This window comes from Danio rerio, chromosome 4 (assembly GCF_052040795.2).
Source record: "Danio rerio strain M-AB ecotype USA chromosome 4, GRCz13ab, whole genome shotgun sequence".
NCBI lineage: Eukaryota > Metazoa > Chordata > Actinopteri > Cypriniformes > Danionidae > Danio > Danio rerio.
Genome location: NC_141024.2, coordinates 72,990,256 through 73,010,180, shown reverse-complemented (window position 1 = coordinate 73,010,180; position 19,925 = coordinate 72,990,256). Strand labels below are relative to the sequence as shown.

The window sequence follows — 19,925 nt, the reverse complement described above, 5'->3', positions numbered from 1 at the left end:
GAGCTAAAAGATGCAGGACACCGACCCTCCAGGACCGAGTTTGGACACCCCTGGTTTACACGTTCTTTTAATTGTGACCCATATCAGATTCATACACTTGCCAGGGTTTAACGCTAAGAATTTTTTTCTACTGGTCCGATCGAACGGTTCAGATTTTTAATTGTCACTGGCCCATCGAGGGAAAAAAAAACCACACAAGTTAATAGTTATTTTATGAGCCACATATTTTAAATAATGTGTCAAAAATAGCGTCTGTGGGTCTAGAATTTTTCATTTTCTTTTCTGCTTAGTTTCTTTATCAATCTGGGGTCACCACCGCGGAATGAACCGCCAACTTTATCCAGCAAATGTTTTACGCAGCGGATGCCCTTCCAGCTGCAACCCATTAGTTGGAAACATCCACACACTCTCACTCACTCTCTTACACCATGGATCATTTAGCTTACCCAATTCACCTGCGCCACATGTCTTTGGACTTGTAGGGGACACCGGAGCACCCGGAGGAAACCCACGGCAACACGGATTACAACGTTTTAAAAAATGTATAGATGTAGAATGAGTAAAATCCAGAGTTATGCAAACAAAAGGAGCAGTGTGGAAAATGTGGAGGTATTTTATTGCAGTTGGAAATTATTTAACAAAAGGTGGCTGACTGGCAAATTGGCATAGTTTTTTTAAATTATAATAATCACTATAAATAATTGTTTTCATTGTGTTCTTATGTAAATGTCTGCTTTCAAGATGTTAGAAACAGACATTTTTATTTTGGCCTCATAATTTGATGTTGCCGCCATGTTGCCGTCTCTTCGCCGTACTGGTTGTTACCAGGTTACGGAAAAAAATAGCATGCTAAAAACATCAAATCAGATAAGAGGATCTGAAAAGCAATAAGGGGCCCTATCATACACCCGGCGCAGTGTGGCGCGGCGCAATAGTCTTTTGGTAGTTTCAGCTTGGCGCAAGAGTCGTTTTGAGGCGTTGCGCTACGCTGTTTAAATAGCAAATGCATTAGCGCTCATTTGTGTGCCCATAGGCGTTCTGGTCTAGAAAGGAAGGTGTTCTGAGGCGGACCGCTGGCGCGTTGCTATTTTGAGAAACTATAATAGATTTTTCATTGGACCAAAACAAGTTAGGTGTCAATTTGATGTTGTTTCGACATCAAGCTAGTTTACATGAATTGTCGGGATACAACATATTGGGGCCCTATCATACACCCGGCGCAGTGTGGCGCAAGGCGCGGCGCAATAGTCTTTTGGTAGTTTGGTAGTTTGGCGCAAGAGTCGTTTTGAGGCGTTGCGCTACGCTGTTTAAATAGCAAATGCATTAGTGTTCATATGTGCTCTGCTCTAAAAAGGAAGGCGTTCTGAGGCGGACCGCTGGCGCGTCGCTATTTTGAGAAACTATAATAGATTTTTCATTAGACCAAAACTAACCCGGTCTAAACTCCAGCGCAGAGTTGCGCCTCGCTTACACACTGCTTAATACACACAAGAGAGCAATAGGCAAATATCTTTACATATATAAAAATGTAAATATTAAGGATATATATATAGGATATAATAAGAATACATATAGAATATAAATATAAAGGATTAAAATATTACAAAACATATTATTTTCTAGCCTACATAAATATGAAAAATCACTGCTTTTATGTCTTCTTCATCTCGGGAGGCTTTTTCAGTTCATTCATAACAATTTGCTTCTGTATAATGTTATTATTATTAGCAGTATTATTTATTAAATCCATATTTATATTTGTTTTATTAAAAACAAGCTTAGATTTGCCCACCTGTCAGGTTTTAGACCATATGGGGCACAGCATGTGTATTTGGATATAACTCAGGTTTTTGAGCACACTTTGTTATTATTGTTCATTTATTTGTTTGCTGGAAATTAGAACTGAATTTAGAAATAGTTTTGAAATGAATATTTGCGCTTAACAAACTAAAGTATTTATTTATAGACTAATTGATGTCTGTGTGTAAAGGTTTCCCTATCCAAGAGCGAAAGTGAAAGTGATCCATTATCTCTCATTCTCACGCAGTAGATGCTCTGTTTAACTGTTTTCTGTTTAATAACTGTTAACTGTTTGCTTGTGAAATGCTCAGATTTTTCACTTTTACTTTACGTCATGTTAATAGCGAATGCGCTTATGGCGTGACGCAGCTGGCTCTTAAAGGGAATGGGAGATGAGACTCTAATTGGTTTATTCTCAAAACACACCTATAACTCATTAAGAAAATAAACTCAACCCTTTTAGACCATGCGCCACGGCGCAAAGCAGATTTTCCCGTCCGTAAATTAGCAAAAACGTGTTCTGACACGCCCTGAAAGCGCTTGCGCCCTGCGTTTTGCGCTCTGTGCATGGACAGTAAAAATAGAGCCCTTAAAGTACAAGCTTAAAATGCACACAACTGACAAATAGTCGCAGGCAAATTGAACTTAATTGACAAGGTGGCACTGTCCTGATCGGGCCAGTAATCATCCTGTCTACTGTCCCAAACGTCTCTCACACTGGCCCTGGGCCATAGTGCAGTCCTTATTGTTGAGCCCTGCTTGCCATACAATTTACATTGTCACGTATGCATAAAGGCGGGTTCTAGCATCTGAGGCGCACTAGCCACGTAATAAGAATAAAGTAAATTCACTTAAGGAAGGAAAATATGTTTAAAGCTGAAGGTCCTTTAATCTAGTTAAGTGTTTTTACCCTTTTTATTTTTGGTTTGTTTTGTGATTAAATTGTAAAAAAATATATATATATTATTTAATTGTCGAGTAATAATAATAATAATAATAATACTTAATAATTTTACTAAATAAATGAGGTTGTATTTTTACATTTTAAACTGATCATTTTAATATTTTGATAAATTTCTTAAATTTTCTTGTCTGTTTTTTTCCCTCTCTTATTATTATTATTATTATTATTATCATCATTAAATGCTCTATATGCTGTTTTAGTTATTTTAATACAAGTTAAACATTTGAATAAGAAATAAAATAATAACAATAGAATAAACGTAACGTAATAATTTGTTTTTCTTTTTGTGTGTGTGTAAATTACGCAGACACTCAATACTTAATGACATCAAATGTCAAGCTAAGTGCGTTTACACGATGTACTTTTAATTTAAAGTTTGCAATATGTTTGGCGAAAAAAACGAACCGTTTTAATGATCGAGTTTTTGCTGCAATTACAAGGTTTTGACCAGCAGGTGTCTCTCGCTTGTGGTCTTTCGAAAAAGTTTTACGAAGCATTCGGTTCAATTGTTTCGAAGCTATAAAAGCTTAGTTTCCCCTATCACTACCTCTTCTCGTAGACGTGCAAACAGGAAGTGCGTGATCAGATCTTATCACTCGACTGTACATTCGTTTTAATTCAATTTACATTCATAATTAGATGTTAACTATATTTTCATTTAGAAGTGGGATTAAATTGATTTACACGATGACGTGCATTAAATGACTATTGACTTTTATCACATGCAGTCTAACGACTTTATCTGCTGTTAACGTTTTGCTTTAGTGCTACATTTATATTTAGTAATTTCTACATTTAATGCTGGTCCAAATCAAAGCAACTTCGTGTGAAGACTGCCGTATTTGTATTTAATAAGAAGTAATAATAAGTTGGAGAAGCGTTGTTATTTTTGCGTGAACGGTAATAAATGTTCGTGCACTTGTGTTTCAGACGAAACCCACTGCACTTCCATATCATCACCGATTCCATCGCTCGGAAGATCCTCGCCGACCTCTTCCACACCTGGATGGTGCCAGCCGTTCATGTCAACTTCTATGACGCTGATGAGCTGAAGGTGAGGAATAACGAAGACTATAGAATACACAAGATGTGTCACTGGTATAGTTGTGAATGGTGGGGGGAAGTGCAACAGTCAATATGGCCGCTCTAGCAAAGAAAGTCCTGCCTTCAAGTAAAAGAGCCAACTATCGATCTCTATAGATTGATGATTCTCCGGGGGGAGGGGCGCAGTCCATACAAGTGTTTTCACAACAGTTTCTGCTGAAAAAAAACAGCTAAAACCAGCCTAAGCTGGTTAGCTTGTCTTAGCTGGTTTTAGTTGGTCTCGCAGCCTGGCCAGGCTGGTCAAGCTGGTCTCTCAATCTGACTAGGATGGTTTTAGCTGGTCTCCCAGCCTGGTCAAGCTGGTCTCTCAGCCTGGTCAAGCTGGTTTTCGCTGGTCTCCCAGCCTGACCAGGCTGGTCAAGCTGGTTTTAGCTGGTCTCCCATCCTGGTCAAACTGGTCAAGCTGGTCTCTCAATCTGACTAGGCTGGTTTTAGCTGGTCGCCCAGCCTGGTCAGGCTGGTCAAGCTGGTCTTTCAATCTGACTAGGATGGTTTTAGCTGGTCTTCCAGCCTGGTCAAGCTGGTTTTAGCTGGTCTCCCATCCTGGTCAAGCTAGTCTCTCAATCTGACCAGGCTGGTTTTAACTGGTCTCTCAGCCTGGCCAGGCTAGTTTTAGCTGGTATCCCAGCATGGCCAGGCTAGTTTTAGCTGGTATCCCAGCATGGTCAAGTTGGTTTTAGCTGGTCTCCCATCCTGGTCAAGCTAGTCTCTCAATCTGACCAGGCTGGTTTTAACTGGTCTCTCAGCCTGGCCAGGCTAGTTTTAGCTGGTATCCCAGCATGGTCAAGTTGGTTTTAGCTGGTCTCCCAGCCTGACCAGCTAAGACCACCCCACCTGACCAGCTAAGAGCAGCCTGACCAGCTAAAACCAGTTAAGACCAGCCAGCTAGGACCAGCTTGACAAGCCAAAACCAGCCTGATCAACTAAGACCAGCTAAAAAGTGACAAAAACCCCTCTAAAACCAGCCTGACCCATTAAAACCAGCTAAGACCAACCTGACCAACTAAAAAGTGCCCAAAACCCCTCTAAAACCAGCTAAGACCAACCTGATCAACTAAGACCAGCTAAAAAGTGGCTAAAACCCCTCTAAAACCAGCCTGGCCAGCTAAAACTAGCTACGACCAGCTAAGGCCAACCTGATCAACTAAGACCAGCTAAAAAGTGGCTAAAACCCCTCTAAAACCAGCCTGGCCAGCTAAAACTAGCTACGACCAGCTAAGGCCAACCTGATCAACTAAGACCAGCTAAAAAGTGGCCAAAACCCCTCTAAAACCAGCTTGACCAACTAAAACTAGCTAAGACCAGCTTGACCAGTTAAAACCAGCTAAGACCAACCTGACCAATTAAGACCAGCTAAAAAGTGGCCAAAACCCCTCTAAAACCAGACTGACAAACCAGCCATGACCAGCCTGGGAAACAAGCTAAAACCAGCTTGGGTGACCAGCTAAAACCAGCCTGACCAGCTTAGGCTGGTTTAAGCTGTTTTTTTCTGTAGGGTGGGGTCTCCAAACAAGCAGGAATCTCATCGAAGTATATCTTCATACAGCTTAAAATCTCTACTTTTAAACGGACCAGCTTCACTTGGAAAGAAATGTTCTCTGGTTTTGTAACCTGTATGAAATGACCGTGAGGTGCAGTCGGTCCCATCCGACCTCATTAACTCCCGCCTCCGCCACTGACACACAAATCACATGACGGAAACCGCTTGAAGGTCCACTAACCTATAAATAAAGAGCCGCTTATTTATCACGGTTCGCCACAGTGGAATGAACCGCCAATTACTCTGGCATCTGTTTTATGTGGCGTATGCTGATTCGAACATTTAGATACAACATTTTTTATTTCATTGGTGCTTTTTAAATATAACATTTAATCGTTAGCTTAGCAAACAGTTCGGGAGGATGCGCTGTTTCCCCATTCAAAGAGATAGGAGCTGCGCTTACATGCACGAGGGGGGTTTTAAAGGTGCCCCCCCCCCCCCCCCTTCCCCCAGTGAAATGACTTGCCTAAAAAGGGACTTAAGTAATAATGATTCGCTAACTGCTATAAAATGTTAAAAATAAGCATTACGATTGCTAATTTTATCAAGCTAGCTACACGTTAATTATTAGCATTATCCTAGCTACATGTTAATCAAGTCAGCATCATCATGCTAGCTACCTCACAGGTGTCAAACTCAGTTGCCGGAGGGCCTAATTGAGGAACTAACTGAGTCTTTCAGGCTTGTTTGAATTCTACAGGTAAGTGTGTTGAAGTGTGACACCCCTGAGCTACATGGTAATCATTTTAGCATCATGCTAGCTACATGTTAATAATGCAAAACTCTAACGTGCTGATTTAGGAGGCAGCACACAAGGTCATTAAGGCATCAATGCGAATCCAAATCCTGCTTCACGTCCTGTCAGAGGAGGGCTAATAATTTGCTCGCCTCTAGATTGCCGCCTCTTTCTGATCATGTGCTTCGTTTGGCTTTCGTTTTGGTTTCTCACGTGCTGTCCGTCAGTCTGAGGTGTCTTGGATTCCCAACAAGCATTATTCCGGCATCCACGGCCTGATGAAGCTGGTGCTGACCAAGACGCTGCCCTCAGACCTGGAGAAGGTCATCGTCCTGGACACCGACATCACATTCGCCACGGACATAGCCGAGCTGTGGGTCGTCTTCCACAAGTTTAAAGGTACTTCTCAATTAGCATCCAACTCAAATCTGTAGGATAGTCCACCCAAAGCTGAGCGTTCGCTCGCCGTTTAGGCACTCAAGTGGATCGTTTCTTCGCCTGAATTGACTATGAAAGTCAACTGTTGCTGATTTCAAGCTTTCCTTAGTGCATCCTCTTTTGCGTTTAACTGAAGAAATTATACACTAATCTGGCCACTTTATTAGGTACACTTACTAGCACCGGGTTGGACAACCCCTTTAGCCTTCATAACTGCCTTAATCCTAGATAATAAAGTGGAATATTGAGCTATTTTGAACGTTGTGTTTTTTTTGTAAAATTCGGGTCACCTAAGCTCACTGAACCTGCATCACGGACAGTGTTTGTGTGTTTCAGGCCAGCAGGTTCTTGGTTTGGTGGAGAATCAGAGCGACTGGTATCTGGGTAACCTGTGGAAGAACCATCGGCCGTGGCCAGCTCTGGGCAGGGGCTTTAACACGGGTACGTCAGCCGGGTTTCTGCACTCATCTAAAGGAGAACAAACATAATTATTAAATAATCAGAACACCATGGACAACTTCTTCATAAATAATTCAGTTAAATTGTAAAAAGGAAGAACTCGTCCTGGATTTTCGTGGGTTTGTGCTGAAATGGTGTCCACACGTGTGTGTTGAAGGTGTGATTCTGCTGTTGTTGGATCGTTTGAGGAAGCTGAAATGGGAACAGATGTGGCGGCTGACGGCAGAGAGAGAGCTCATGAGCATGCTGTCTACGTCACTCGCTGACCAGGTGAACACTGAGCCTCTTATTTCGGTATGTTGATGTACTTCCCACTGAAGCTGCAACTTGCTGCTGTATGAGAGGAGAGATAGAGAGAGAGAGATCCGAATCAATACTAAACGAATGTAAGATTGCATCGTTTTAAATATTTCAGGGTGCTTATGTATCCAAATGTCGATGTTTTTGACAACACTAACACAAAGTGTAGCTTTATAAATGTAAATGTTTGTTTACGTTATTAAAACCATGGTCCACACATATTAGAAAGTTTAAAGGCACAGTAAGTAGTTTACGCCACTAGAGGGCGTATATTCACAACAAACAAAGGTGTAGTTTGATGTTTTTGCCACTAGAGGCCGTATATTCACAACAAACAAAGGTGTAGTTTGATGTTTTCGCCACTAGAGGGGGTATATTCACAACAAACAAAGGTGTAGTTTGATGTTTTCGGCACTAGAGGGGGTATATTCACAACAAACAAAGGTGTAGTTTGATGTTTTCGGCACTAGAGGGGGTATATTCACAACAAACAAAGGTGTAGTTTGATGTTTTCGGCACTAGAGGGGGTATATTCACAACAAACAAAGGTGTAGTTTGATGTTTTCGGCACTAGAGGGGGTATATTCACAACAAACAAAGGTGCAGTTTGATGTTTTCAGCACTAGAGGGGGTAAATTCACACCAACAAAGGCGTAGTTTGATGTTTTTGCCACTAGAGGGGGTATATTCACAACAAACAAAGGTGTAGTTTGATGTTTTCAGCACTAGAGGGGGTATGTTCACAACAAACAAAAGCGAGGTTTGATATTTTCGCCACTAGAGGGCGTATATTCACAACAAAAAAAGCCGCTGTTTGATGTTTTTGCCACTAGAGGGGGTGTATTTACAACAAACAAAGGCGCTGTTTGATGTTTTCGCCACTAGAGGGGGTATATTCACAACAAACAAAGGAGCATTTTGATGTTTTCGCCACTAGAGGGCATATATTCACAACAAACAAAGGCGTAGTTTGATGTTTTTGGCACTAGAGGGCGTATATTCACAACAAACAAAGGTGTAGTTTGATGTTTTTAGCACTAGAGGGCGTATATTCACAACAAAGGCATAGTTTGATGTTTTCGCCACTAGAGGGCGTATATTCACAACAAACAAATGCGCAGTTTGATGTTTTCGCCACTAGAGGGGGTAAATTCACACCAACAAAGGCGTAGTTTGATGTTTTTGCCACTAGAGGGCATATATTCACAACAAACAAAGGCGTGGTTTGATATTTTTTCCACTAGAGGGCGTATATTGACAACAAACAAAGGTGTAGTTTGATGTTTTTAGCACTAGAGGGCGTATATTCACAACAAACAAAGGTGTAGTTTGATGTTTTTAGCACTAGAGGTCGTATATTCACAACAAAGGCATAGTTTGTTTTCGCCACTAGAGGGCGTATATTCACAACAAACAAAGGCGTAGTTTATGTTTTCGCCACTAGAGGGGGTATATTCACAACAAACAAAGGCGTAGTTTATGTTTTCGCCACTAGAGGGGGTATATTCACAACAAACAAAGGCGTAGTTTGATGTTTTTGGCACTAGAGGGCGTATATTCACAACAAACAAAGGCGTGGTTTGATATTTTTGCCACTAGAGGGCGTATATTCACAACAAACAAAGGTGTAGTTTGATGTTTTTAGCACTAGAGGGCGTATATTCACAACAAAGGCATAGTTTGATGTTTTCGCCACTAGAGGGCGTATATTTACAACAAACAAAGGCGTAGTTTGATGTTTTCGCCACTAGAGGGCATTTATTCACAACAGACAAAGGTGTGGTTTGATATTTTTGCCACTAGAGGGCGTATATTCACAACAAACAAAGGTGTAGTTTGATGTTTTTAGCACTAGAGGGCGTATATTCACAACAAACAAAGGTGTAGTTTGATGTTTTTAGCACTAGAGGGCGTATATTCACAACAAAGGCATAGTTTGTTTTCGCCACTAGAGGGCGTATATTCACAACAAACAAAGGCGTAGTTTATGTTTTCACCACTAGAGGGGGTATATTCACAATAAGCAGAGGTGTAGCTTGATGTTTTCGCCACTAGAGGGAGCGTATATTCACAAACAAAGGCGTAGTTTGATGTTTTCACCACTAGAGGGCACATATTTACAACAAATGAAAGCATAGTTTGATGATAACATGACTGAGTGTGGAATCATGGGAGTTGTGGTCTTCATCACAGGCTTTGAAACGCTTCTTTGTCAGTGTATCAGGGTGTACACTTGGTAAATTGATGACCTTCACGGCCAATCAAAGTCATTTTTGTTGAGCACGCGAACACAATGGCCAATCAACGGTGCTTCAGAACGCATTTAAATGTTGAAATTGACGTTTTTAATCATTCCAGTACTGAAATTGTGGCGTATTGTGGTGTAATATACACTATAGTTATAGAAGACTACAGCATTCAGTCATTTCTTTATATTATTATTAGAGGTTAGCCGTTGTATCAGTTTTGCGGATTAATCGTAGAACTATCGGTTATTTTTCCAGTTTTATCCATTACTGGAGTGGCTGAGAGAGGTTTGTTCTGATTAATCAGTGTGAGAGCCAAGATATCAATAGTGAGAGTCACCTCTAAAGGTGAAAAATCACTGACAGCACGTCCATGTGTTTTGACACCTTAATTTACTTAACGTTTTCAGTACTGTTTTGTGCGTGTACCTAAGTTTAGTACAACTTTACATGGAGTTTCGTTTTTATTATTTATTTTAAAGCTTTTAAGAAATAACGGTTAATTAAACGGTTATCGTCAAGTACGCTTCAACCTAGCTATTGGTTTGTATGAGCTTTTGAGCATGTAGTCTACATCACTCGCTGACCAGGTGAACACTGAGACTACTATTTCAGTATATCGATGTACTTATGACTGAAATGGAATATTGAGTAGGGGGCGGGGCTTTCTTTCTGCGGATCATTCCCTTATAGCAAACTAACGATATTCTTAGCGTGGCTAAGAATATCGATATCTTAAAAAAATCCAATATCAATCAACCTCTAATTACTGTTGTTGTTGTTGTTTTACCATAGCAAATATAGATTTACCACATAAGATAGGGATTCAAGCACTTTACTATATAATCGTTAAAAAACACTGTAGTATTTAATATAAATTTCTATAGTTTTTGTCCATGTGAGTGTTAGAGGATATTTTAGCAAATTATCTGGACCGTTTTATTAAATATGAGGTACTCAATAAATATGTATAATATCTATAATATTATAAAATAAATATGAGAAAATTTATATAAACGAAACGAAAAAGTACTTACACTAACGAAGTAAACGTCTGCAGCCTTATAATCGTTTGTAACAATGTTATATGTGCAGGACATCTTCAACGCTGTGATCAAGCAGAACCCATTCCTGGTGCACCAACTGCCCTGCTACTGGAACGTCCAGCTGTCTGACCACACCCGCTCTGAGAAGTGCTACAAGGACGTGTCCGACCTCAAGGTGATGACACTGTAAAGCGAACGCAAAGACGGACTCGCATCTATTCTAGATGAAAAATAACAGCTTTACCTTCATGAGTGTCAGGACTAAAACATCATGTACACGGGGTTATGTTCGATATAAGGGTTGTTATCACAGAATAAAGCCGGACAGGTTTATCGGCGCAAAGCGGAGCACTTTTGTATAAGACTGAAGGACTTTAATCTGGCAAAGCAACCACCTTGACGTACTTTTTACAGCTTATTATATAGCTTTACTTGCACATAAACATTAACTGAGCCATAATGTTTCATTAATGAAATGTTAAGCTGACAGAAACTAAAACAGCTGATGGAGTATACACTAACCTGCGCATTATTCAGACACAAGATGGAGACAAACAGTCAAAAACACAACAGAAACTAAAACAGCTGATGGAGTATACACTAACCTGCACATTATTCAGACACAAGATGGCAGCAAACAGTCAAAAACACAACAGAAACTAAAACAGCTGATGGAGTATACACTAACCTGCGCATGAGTCAGACACTAGATGGCGCCAAATAGTCAAAAACGCAAAGCTAATGAATTAAACTGGCTTAATGGAGTATACACTAACCAACGCATTATTAATTTACAAGATGGCGACAAACAGTTGAAAACATTGGCAGACAAGCAGACAGACTAACGCTCAAGATGATCGGAAGTTTTTGGATATGTTATTCACTAGTTGTTTTCTGGGAATAACAGACCTTGGAATGTGAATACTGACCAATCAGAATAGAGTATTTGAACCGTGTAATAACGTTCTCGAGTTTCAGGCCTGTATGTATTTGATTCAAAGTTTAGCAAAAAGATAACAAATTTGAAACGTTTGCACTATTTAAAGTAGCTGTTTACTATTTAAATAAATTTAAAATTGACATTTATCCCAGTTATTTCAAAGCTGATTTTTCAGCATCCTTCGCCTGTCACATAACCCTTCATAAATCGTTACACTATTCAGATTCGCTTCTCAAGAAGCATTATTATGATTATAATTATGTTGAAAAAAAGCTCAACAAGAGTTGAATTTTTATTTATAAATACCTTTGCTGTCATTTTAATAAATTTAAAGCAGCCTTGCTAAATTAAATGATTGATTTCAATAATGTCTTTAGCAAAATATATATATATATAAATGTCGGCGCAATAGCCTCGTGGTTAGCGCACCGACGTATGGTGCAGTAGCACGTCAGTGCGTCGCGAGTTCGAATCCCGAATCAAGGAAATTTCCCTACCCTACCCCCACTCTCTCCCACTTTACTCTGTGTCTCAATACTGTCCTATCTAAAAAAGGCCAAAAAATAAATAAATAAATAAATAATAATAATATAATAATATATATATATATATATATATATATATATATATATATTAAACACCACACCATTTAAAAGCTTGGAGTTTATATGTGTGTGTGTATATATATATATATATATATATATATATATATATATATATATATATATAAACTGTATATTTATATATATACATATACTCCAAGCTTTTAAATGGTGTGGTGTTTAACCTTGCAAATGCTTTTTATCTCAGATAAATGCTGATAACTGATCAATTAAAATACTAAACTGGTAATAAATGTGGATAACAATAATAATAATAATAATTATAAATAATTCTTGAACGGGAAATCTAGATATTATAATGATTTCTGAAAGATCATGTGACTGGAGTAATGATACTCAGCTTTGAAATGACAGGAATAAACGACATTAAAATGTATTCAAATGGAAAACAGCACATTTTTTAAGTTTTTATTTTAATAATTGCAGGTTTGGTGAGCAGAAAAAGTCAGTTTGAGCCTTTAAATAATTTTAATTCATATACGAATCTTCAATTCTGATCTTTTCTGCATTTTATTGCGCAGGTGATCCACTGGAACTCTCCGAAGAAGCTGCGCGTGAAGAACAAACACGTGGAGTTTTTCAGGAATCTCTATCTGACCTTCCTGGAGTACGATGGAAATCTGCTGAGGCGAGAGCTCTTCGGCTGTCCCAGTGAAACCGACCACAACTCAGAGAACGTCAGTTTTACCTTAACGCTCACAGTTTGTTGACAGTAGGGATGCAATGACCTTTCGACAATTTACCGAACGTTTTTACATTTTCTAAAATTATTGACTGACAATGGCTAGCAGTAGCTTTGCTACGCTATCATGGCAATGCCGGCAATACGACGCCTTTAGGCTGGTGGTTCTTTTATTGCCTTTATTTTAAAACAAATGAGTATAATCTTAAGTTAAATCTCTTACAAAATTATATAATTTATTAAAAAAACAAATAATTACGAAGCGTTTTCAGTTTTGGCTTTCAGCGTCCTGAAGTTTTGGTTTTGCATCACGATTGCCAGATTTGAAGGTCTCGTGAAATTAAAGTCTTTCATATGTTTCATATGTCTTTTTTTGACGTCCCCTCATACTTCACTTTCTCATCAAATTTTCTGACCAATCAGATGCTCTTTTATGTCTGACATGCCCCGCCCCCTTCAAGACTCTTTTCATTTGCTTGTAAATTGATGCGCTTGAGCTCAACCACTCTCACCGGCAGAGCTGTGAGAAAAACTAAACACTCGTGGCTGTTTTTATAAAAGGGGAGGAGCTACTATATGCCCCGCCCTCTCTTCATGTTTCAGTTGAGATTGTCAAACATTGAATATAAAATTGCTCATTTCTGTTACTTTAAACGACAACAACAACAACAAAGCTACTGAAAAATGCTTGTTTCCCTAATATATCTGCAGCTCCAGAAGACTCTGTCGGAGCTGGATGAAGATGACCCGTGTTATGAGTTTCGCCGTGAACGATTCACCGTTCATCGCACACATGTTTACTTCCTACACTACGAGTATGAACCCACTGTGGATAACACTGACGTGACGCTGGTGGCCCAGCTTTCTATGGACAGGTAAGAATTAAAGCATTCAAACTCACTTTCTTACCAAAGACATTATTAACTTGGATATCAATGTTCTGGAGGACTTTTAATTATTATCATGAATTCCGTACAAGTTAAGTGCGCTCAGCTGTCTGATTAAATGCCAGATTATAACTTTTTTAGGCATGTAAAAATGCTTTTTTTGTCTTGTTTCTCGTCCAAATGTCTACAAATTGTCACGTCAAGAAGCGTGACGAGCTAAAAATTATTGAATTGTCAGTAATAAAAATCAAAATTAAGTGAGTTTTTCCTTAAAACAAGCAACCCTGCCGAAAAATCCAGCTTAAACCAGCTTAGGCTGGTTGGCTGGTTTTAGCTAATTGACCAGCCTGGTTTTAGAGGGGTTTTGGCCATTTCCAGGCTGGTTTCCAGTCATTTCCAGCCTGGTCTTAGCTGGTCAGGCTGGAAAATGACCGGCCAAATCCAGCTAAAACCAGCTTGACCAGCAACAAGAGGTTTTGGCTGGACTCCCAGCTTAGCTAGGCTGGTTAAGCTGGTTTTAGCTGGTCATCTCCCAGCCTGACCAGCTAAGACCAGGCTGGAAATGGCTGGAAACCAGCCTGGAAGTGGCCAAAACCCCTCTAAAACCAGCCAACCAGCCTAGGCTGGTTCAAACTGGATTTTTCAGCAGGGAAAATAATCCTACATTAAAGCAAATCAAGATTATTCTGCTTGTTTTACGGAAAAACTCACCTAATTTTGATTATTATTGTGGGAAAACAAGTCGATATTATTTTGCTTGAAAATGCTTCTTGATTTATTAATTTGTAGATATTTGGACTAGAAACAAGACAAAAACTTTAGACGCGTCTTGTGCAAAAAAAAATCGCGCTATTCATGTGTAAATAAATCCGTTAACGTTTTGAGTTTACTCGCTTCAATCACGCATAAAATTTGCATCATTCGCACCCTAAATTCACTTCACAATTGAGGTGGATTCACGTGATGGGCAGGGCTTCTGTCTGCACGGTGACTCTAGTTTCATTGCTAATGGTTAACATGGTTTTTATTGAGAGAGTAGCTGTGCTTTATGTGCTTCAGGAAGGCTGAAAAACAGCGTAGATTCGTCCGGCGCCGTGTCTAGATCCTTTCAAAGGTGCAGCAGCTCCGTGGGAGTCCAGTTTGATGAGCTGTTGCCTGGTGTTGGCAAGTGGATTTTCCTTCGAGACTCCCAACAACAGGCACTATATCGTAATTATCCCCATATTAGAGCAAGCTGCTGATTGGTTAATGTAGCACGGATGTCTGCTGACGTTCAGAATCACGAGAGTTCAGCGTGTCGAACTCGCAAAATGCTCAATTCGCGCCGCTGTGACTAAATATGCTGAACCAGGACGATTGCAGAAACGCTTGTGTGAGTAAGTGATGAGGAAACTACCACGTTAAAGCTAAACAGACTAACCAAACGATTTCAATTTGATTGCAAACTGTTGCAAAAATTTAAGCGATTTCATTTGTGGTCTTAAACTTATAGTATCAAGGCCTTGACACACCAAGCCAAACAACCAGCACCGATGAAACCCAACTGTGTTGTCCCCTCGCATCGGCTCACATCTGATTGTGCCAGGACCAAAAAGCTGTGCGTGAACACACCAAACAGACAGACTCATGCTATGATTGGTTGCTGAATAACCTCTCTTGCCAATTCTACATGCGGAATCGGGCCAACTCCACGAAAGGCGACGTATGGAACACGCCAAACCAACGAAGTGGCAGACTGTAGGCTTGGTGTGTCCCAACCTTAACGCAGTGTTTGTTTTGTGTCAGACTGCAGATGCTGGAGGCCATCTGTAAACACTGGGAAGGACCCATCAGTTTGGCGCTCTACCTCTCAGACGCTGAAGCGCAGCAGTTCCTGCGGTACGCTCAGGGCTCCGAGGTCCTGATGAGCAGGAGCAACGTGGGATACCACATCGTCTACAAAGAGGGCCAGTTCTACCCCGTTAACCTGCTGCGCAATGTTGCTATGGGGCAGGTCAACACTCCCTACATGTTCCTGTCGGATATCGACTTCCTGCCTATGTATGGACTCTATGAGTACCTCAGGTGAGACAAAAGCAGCCTTGGCCCATTTTGGTTTCGTTTTACCTTAGTTACTCGGTCCCACTGGAAATCTGCGCATGCAGAAATCTGCTGATTTTTAGCCCATCATTGAGTCTTCATTTACTTGTGTAAATGTGTGTATATTTATTCAGTTTTTAAATTAATTTCGGCGATACTATTGACTAATATGAAAATGTTTATATGATTTATTTACAATACAGTTTTTAGAGTTATATTTTCTGTCTTTTAGTAGAGATAGCATATGAGAGACTTGCTTTGGTTACCGAATAAGTGGATCTGATTGGATTTGCATTGTAAACATTAAATAAAAGTTAAAAAAGGCATTATTTTTTATTTCATTTATACAGTTTTTGTTATGATGCTGTGCAGAAATAGCAAAAAAATGACTTCAGATTCTGTCTGGCCCTAGTTTTTACTCACAAACTTGTGTTTACAGCCGTGTACAGTGTTAGTATTGGTAAACTAGTACTATCAGAGTACATCAAAACCCAGTGTTTACATGATGTCATCATTCTTTGCTTGTTTTCAAACTATTTCATAACTGTAACAAGAGGCATTTCAATCATAACTTAATGTTCAAAGAGCTCTCGCAACATTATTTATCAATATGAAGCTCTTTTTGGATTCTCGGAAACTATAGAAATTAAAAATGTAAAACAGGAAATACGCTGGGACCACTGTGTTTCGTTTACATCCATCAAAATGGTCTATAGGTAATATTAATAAACTACTAGGCCACTAGGTGTCACTGTAGAGACGAGTTTCAAATCGAAGCTTCGACACATTTGCCTCAACTGTTTCAGTGTTTCATGAAGCCTCGCTTTGCCCATCACTAGGCAAACGCTTTGTATTGCTCACTTAGAGTTGTCAAGACTCAGCAGAGTATGTGTGAACGAGGTGTTTTTATAGTCCTGGTAATCAGTCCATCATGAGCTTCCAGCTCTGTATGTGTAATCAGGGGGAATCAGGGACTGTTGTGTGAGTGCAAAGACCTCTGGGAGTTTTATTTCATATAGTGCCAGATGCGTAGTTCTTTAGCAATCTGCACAGGCTGGATAGCATTGTGACAAATAGCCAATTATTTAGCTTGTTTTAAGGAAAACTCAACACATATTTTAACATTATTTCTGAAAACAACAGATCAAATTCTGCTCGTCTAGAAAATGCTTCTTGATTTTAGAATTTTTAGACATCTGGTCTAAAAATGAGATGAAAACTCGAAATATAAAAGTAAAAAAAAGCATTTTTTTTGTTGTGCTGGTGGAGAAAAACTCTTTTATTTTTATCAATTTTTTTTACACCATTTTAACAAAACATCTTTAAAAAAACGTTTCACGATTAAATCCATCTTATTTCTGTTTCAGGAAATCTGTGGTCCAGCTTGATATGGGAAACACTAAGAAGGCTCTGGTGGTTCCGGCGTTTGAAACGCTTCGCTATCGGCTCTCCTTCCCCAAATCTAAAGCAGAGCTCCTGTCGCAGCTGGACATGGGCACCCTGTTCACATTCAGGTCAAAAACTGCAGATCTGCCAGACTTAAGTCTGTTTATTTCTGTTATTTGATTGAACAAACTAATATGGGACCAGTCATACGAGTCAGTTTTTGGAAAATAATATGTCAATTTCGCATAGGAGTCTACAAACTTCTCTATAGTAGTCCATTTTAATATGGTGATATCATTGGCCCATAAACAGTTTTCGTTTACATCCATCAAAATGGTCTATAGGTAATATTAACAAACTGTTTCCTTGCTGGAGCTATTCCAGAGCAATACATGAAAATGGCCACTAGGTGTCACTGTAGAGACGCGTTTCAAATCGTTTCGAAGCTTCGACACGTTTGCCTCAACTGTTTCAGTGTTTCATTAAGCCTAGCTTTGCCCATCACTAGCAAAACGCTTCGTAATGCTCACTTAGAGTTGTCAGGACTCAGCAGAGTATGTGTGAACGAGATTGAACAAACTAATAAGGGACCAGTCATACGAGTCAGTTTTTGGAAATTAATATGTCAGTTTCTCTAAAAGTCTACAAACTTTTCTATAGTAGTCCATTTCAATATGGTGATATCATTGGCCCATGAACAGTTCCTGTAACGAGGCGATTCAGTCATAACTAATATCGACACAGCTGACATATTAAGTTTTAATATGTGGACATTTTTGGATATGAAAAATAAAAATCTAAAACAGGAAATACATTAGGACCTTTGTTATTGTTTGCATCCCTCAAAATGCTCTATAGACAATTCAATGTGCTCATGTAATTGGCCCATGAACAATTCCTGCTGGTTATCAAACTACTTCGTAACTGTAACAAGAGGCGATTCAATCATAACGTAATGTAAAACAGCTCTCATAGCATCATTAGACAACGTTGTTTATCTGTGGAGATTTTAAAGGTAACCTTTTTTAAATGGCAGAATTTGTATCAAAAGTAAATCTAGTTTGGATTTCGATCTTATTTTATGCGTTATTTATTACTGTCGATGTCTTCTATTTTTATAGATCTAGTAATATTTATGAATTGTTATCCGTTTAGTTTGCCGTGACATAGATAGAGAAGCTGAAGTAACAGTAAGCTCCTAATTCCTCTCACATTTATTGATCGTTTTCTCGTCCACAGATATCACGTGTGGACGAAAGGTCACGCTCCGACAGACTTCGCCAAATGGAGAACTGCCACGACACCGTACCGCGTTCAGTGGGAAGCGGACTTTGAGCCGTACGTGATGGTGAGGCGGGAAAGCCCAGAGTACGACCGCCGCTTCGTGGGCTTCGGCTGGAATAAAGTAGCGCACATCATGGAGCTGGACGCTCAGGTAACACTTGCATTTCAATTGGATGTTGAAGTCTTTAGTTTCCACATTAGTATTGCAGACGCAACTTCGGAGGTCTTCTTAAAAGTCTTTAGTACGAATAAAACCGAGAGAAACAAAGAGTTTGCATTTAGCTGTGCTAACTTCTTAGTTGACTTTAATTGTTACGGATGTAAATTGTATTAAAAAAGCAACTTCAATTGTTAGTAAAATTATAACTTTTTTCATTCCACTCTCTGGTATTCTCAGTAACATTTTGATGGTTCGATGAATTACTTAGATTAGTGGTTCTCAAACTGTGGTAGGGCCTACTTCTAGTGGTACGTGGAGGAATCACTGAGTAACGAAACCAAAAAATTTATACAAATTTAATCATTTGGTGCATACGATAACACCAATGTCATCAGCAGTGGCTGTTCTCTAATCAATCAATCAAATCAAATCAATCAAATAAATTCAATTGGCGCAGAACTAGAAAAAGAGGTGCATGGTGTTCGCAGAGCAGATACTATACGAGCTAGAGCAATGGTCGCCAACCCTCGGGCCAATCAATTGGTACCCGGCCGCACAAAAAATCATTCATTATTTCATAATAATTTTTCTTCATAATCTGAGTCGGAACGATCATTTATTTTGAAAAAACTTTTATTTTGAAAAATGACCGTATTCTTTTGTTACATCTCGGTCACTTGAGTGCCTAAATTTAACCCACAGGCTAGCAAAATGAGTAAGAACTTCAGCACGACGCGCTTGCGTATTCCAGGTGTCCCCAGTTGAAAGCAACTTCACGTAATAAGAACGACTGATCAGCTTCGTATTTCGTTGAATGAATATGACTTTGCCTCGTTTTCGAACTGTGCAGTGCTGCAGCTGCTTAATTTGGCCAACTACGCTACTTTATTTTAACACTGGTCATTATGGTGGTACTTGGAGAGACAGTTTTTTTTCTGAGTTGGTTCTTGGTGAAAAAAGTTCGAGAACCACTGATTGGATGATTTATTTACTACTACTTAAAATGGATAGTTCACCCAAAAACGCAATGACTGAACGGCTGTGTATTGTGCACGAGCACTGCTGATGATATTGTAATATTTAATAATATTGTGATATTCAAGATTTGTGAAGTCATACGGCTACTGATAATTCAAAACAGCGACCATTGGTCTCTCCTCCAAAAAATCTCTGTAGTCGTCTTGACAACACACGCTGCATCCGAAACCGCATACTTCCATACTGTATAGTACGCTAAAATCAGTATGCGAG

The 19,925-nt window shown here is 39.4% G+C and overlaps 1 protein-coding gene across 7 annotated transcripts in view; it reads left to right on the top strand.

Moving 5' to 3' along the window:
- large1 (LARGE xylosyl- and glucuronyltransferase 1) overlaps window positions 1-19,925 on the top strand; it is a 75,410-nt gene that overhangs the window by 35,616 nt on the left and 19,869 nt on the right. For all 7 annotated transcript variants that reach the window (XR_015942056.1, XR_015942053.1, XR_015942057.1 and 4 more), the window contains 10 exon segments: window positions 3,695-3,818; window positions 6,372-6,543; window positions 6,919-7,023; window positions 7,199-7,311; window positions 10,683-10,808; window positions 12,718-12,873; window positions 13,590-13,753; window positions 15,551-15,829; window positions 17,212-17,358; window positions 18,470-18,665. Coding sequence is in view for 2 of the 7 variants with exons in the window: in XM_088649769.1 (XP_088505895.1) it covers window positions 3,695-3,818; window positions 6,372-6,543; window positions 6,919-7,023; window positions 7,199-7,311; window positions 10,683-10,808; window positions 12,718-12,873; window positions 13,590-13,753; window positions 15,551-15,829; window positions 17,212-17,358; window positions 18,470-18,665 (1,582 nt within the window). In the remaining 5 variants the exon portion in view is untranslated.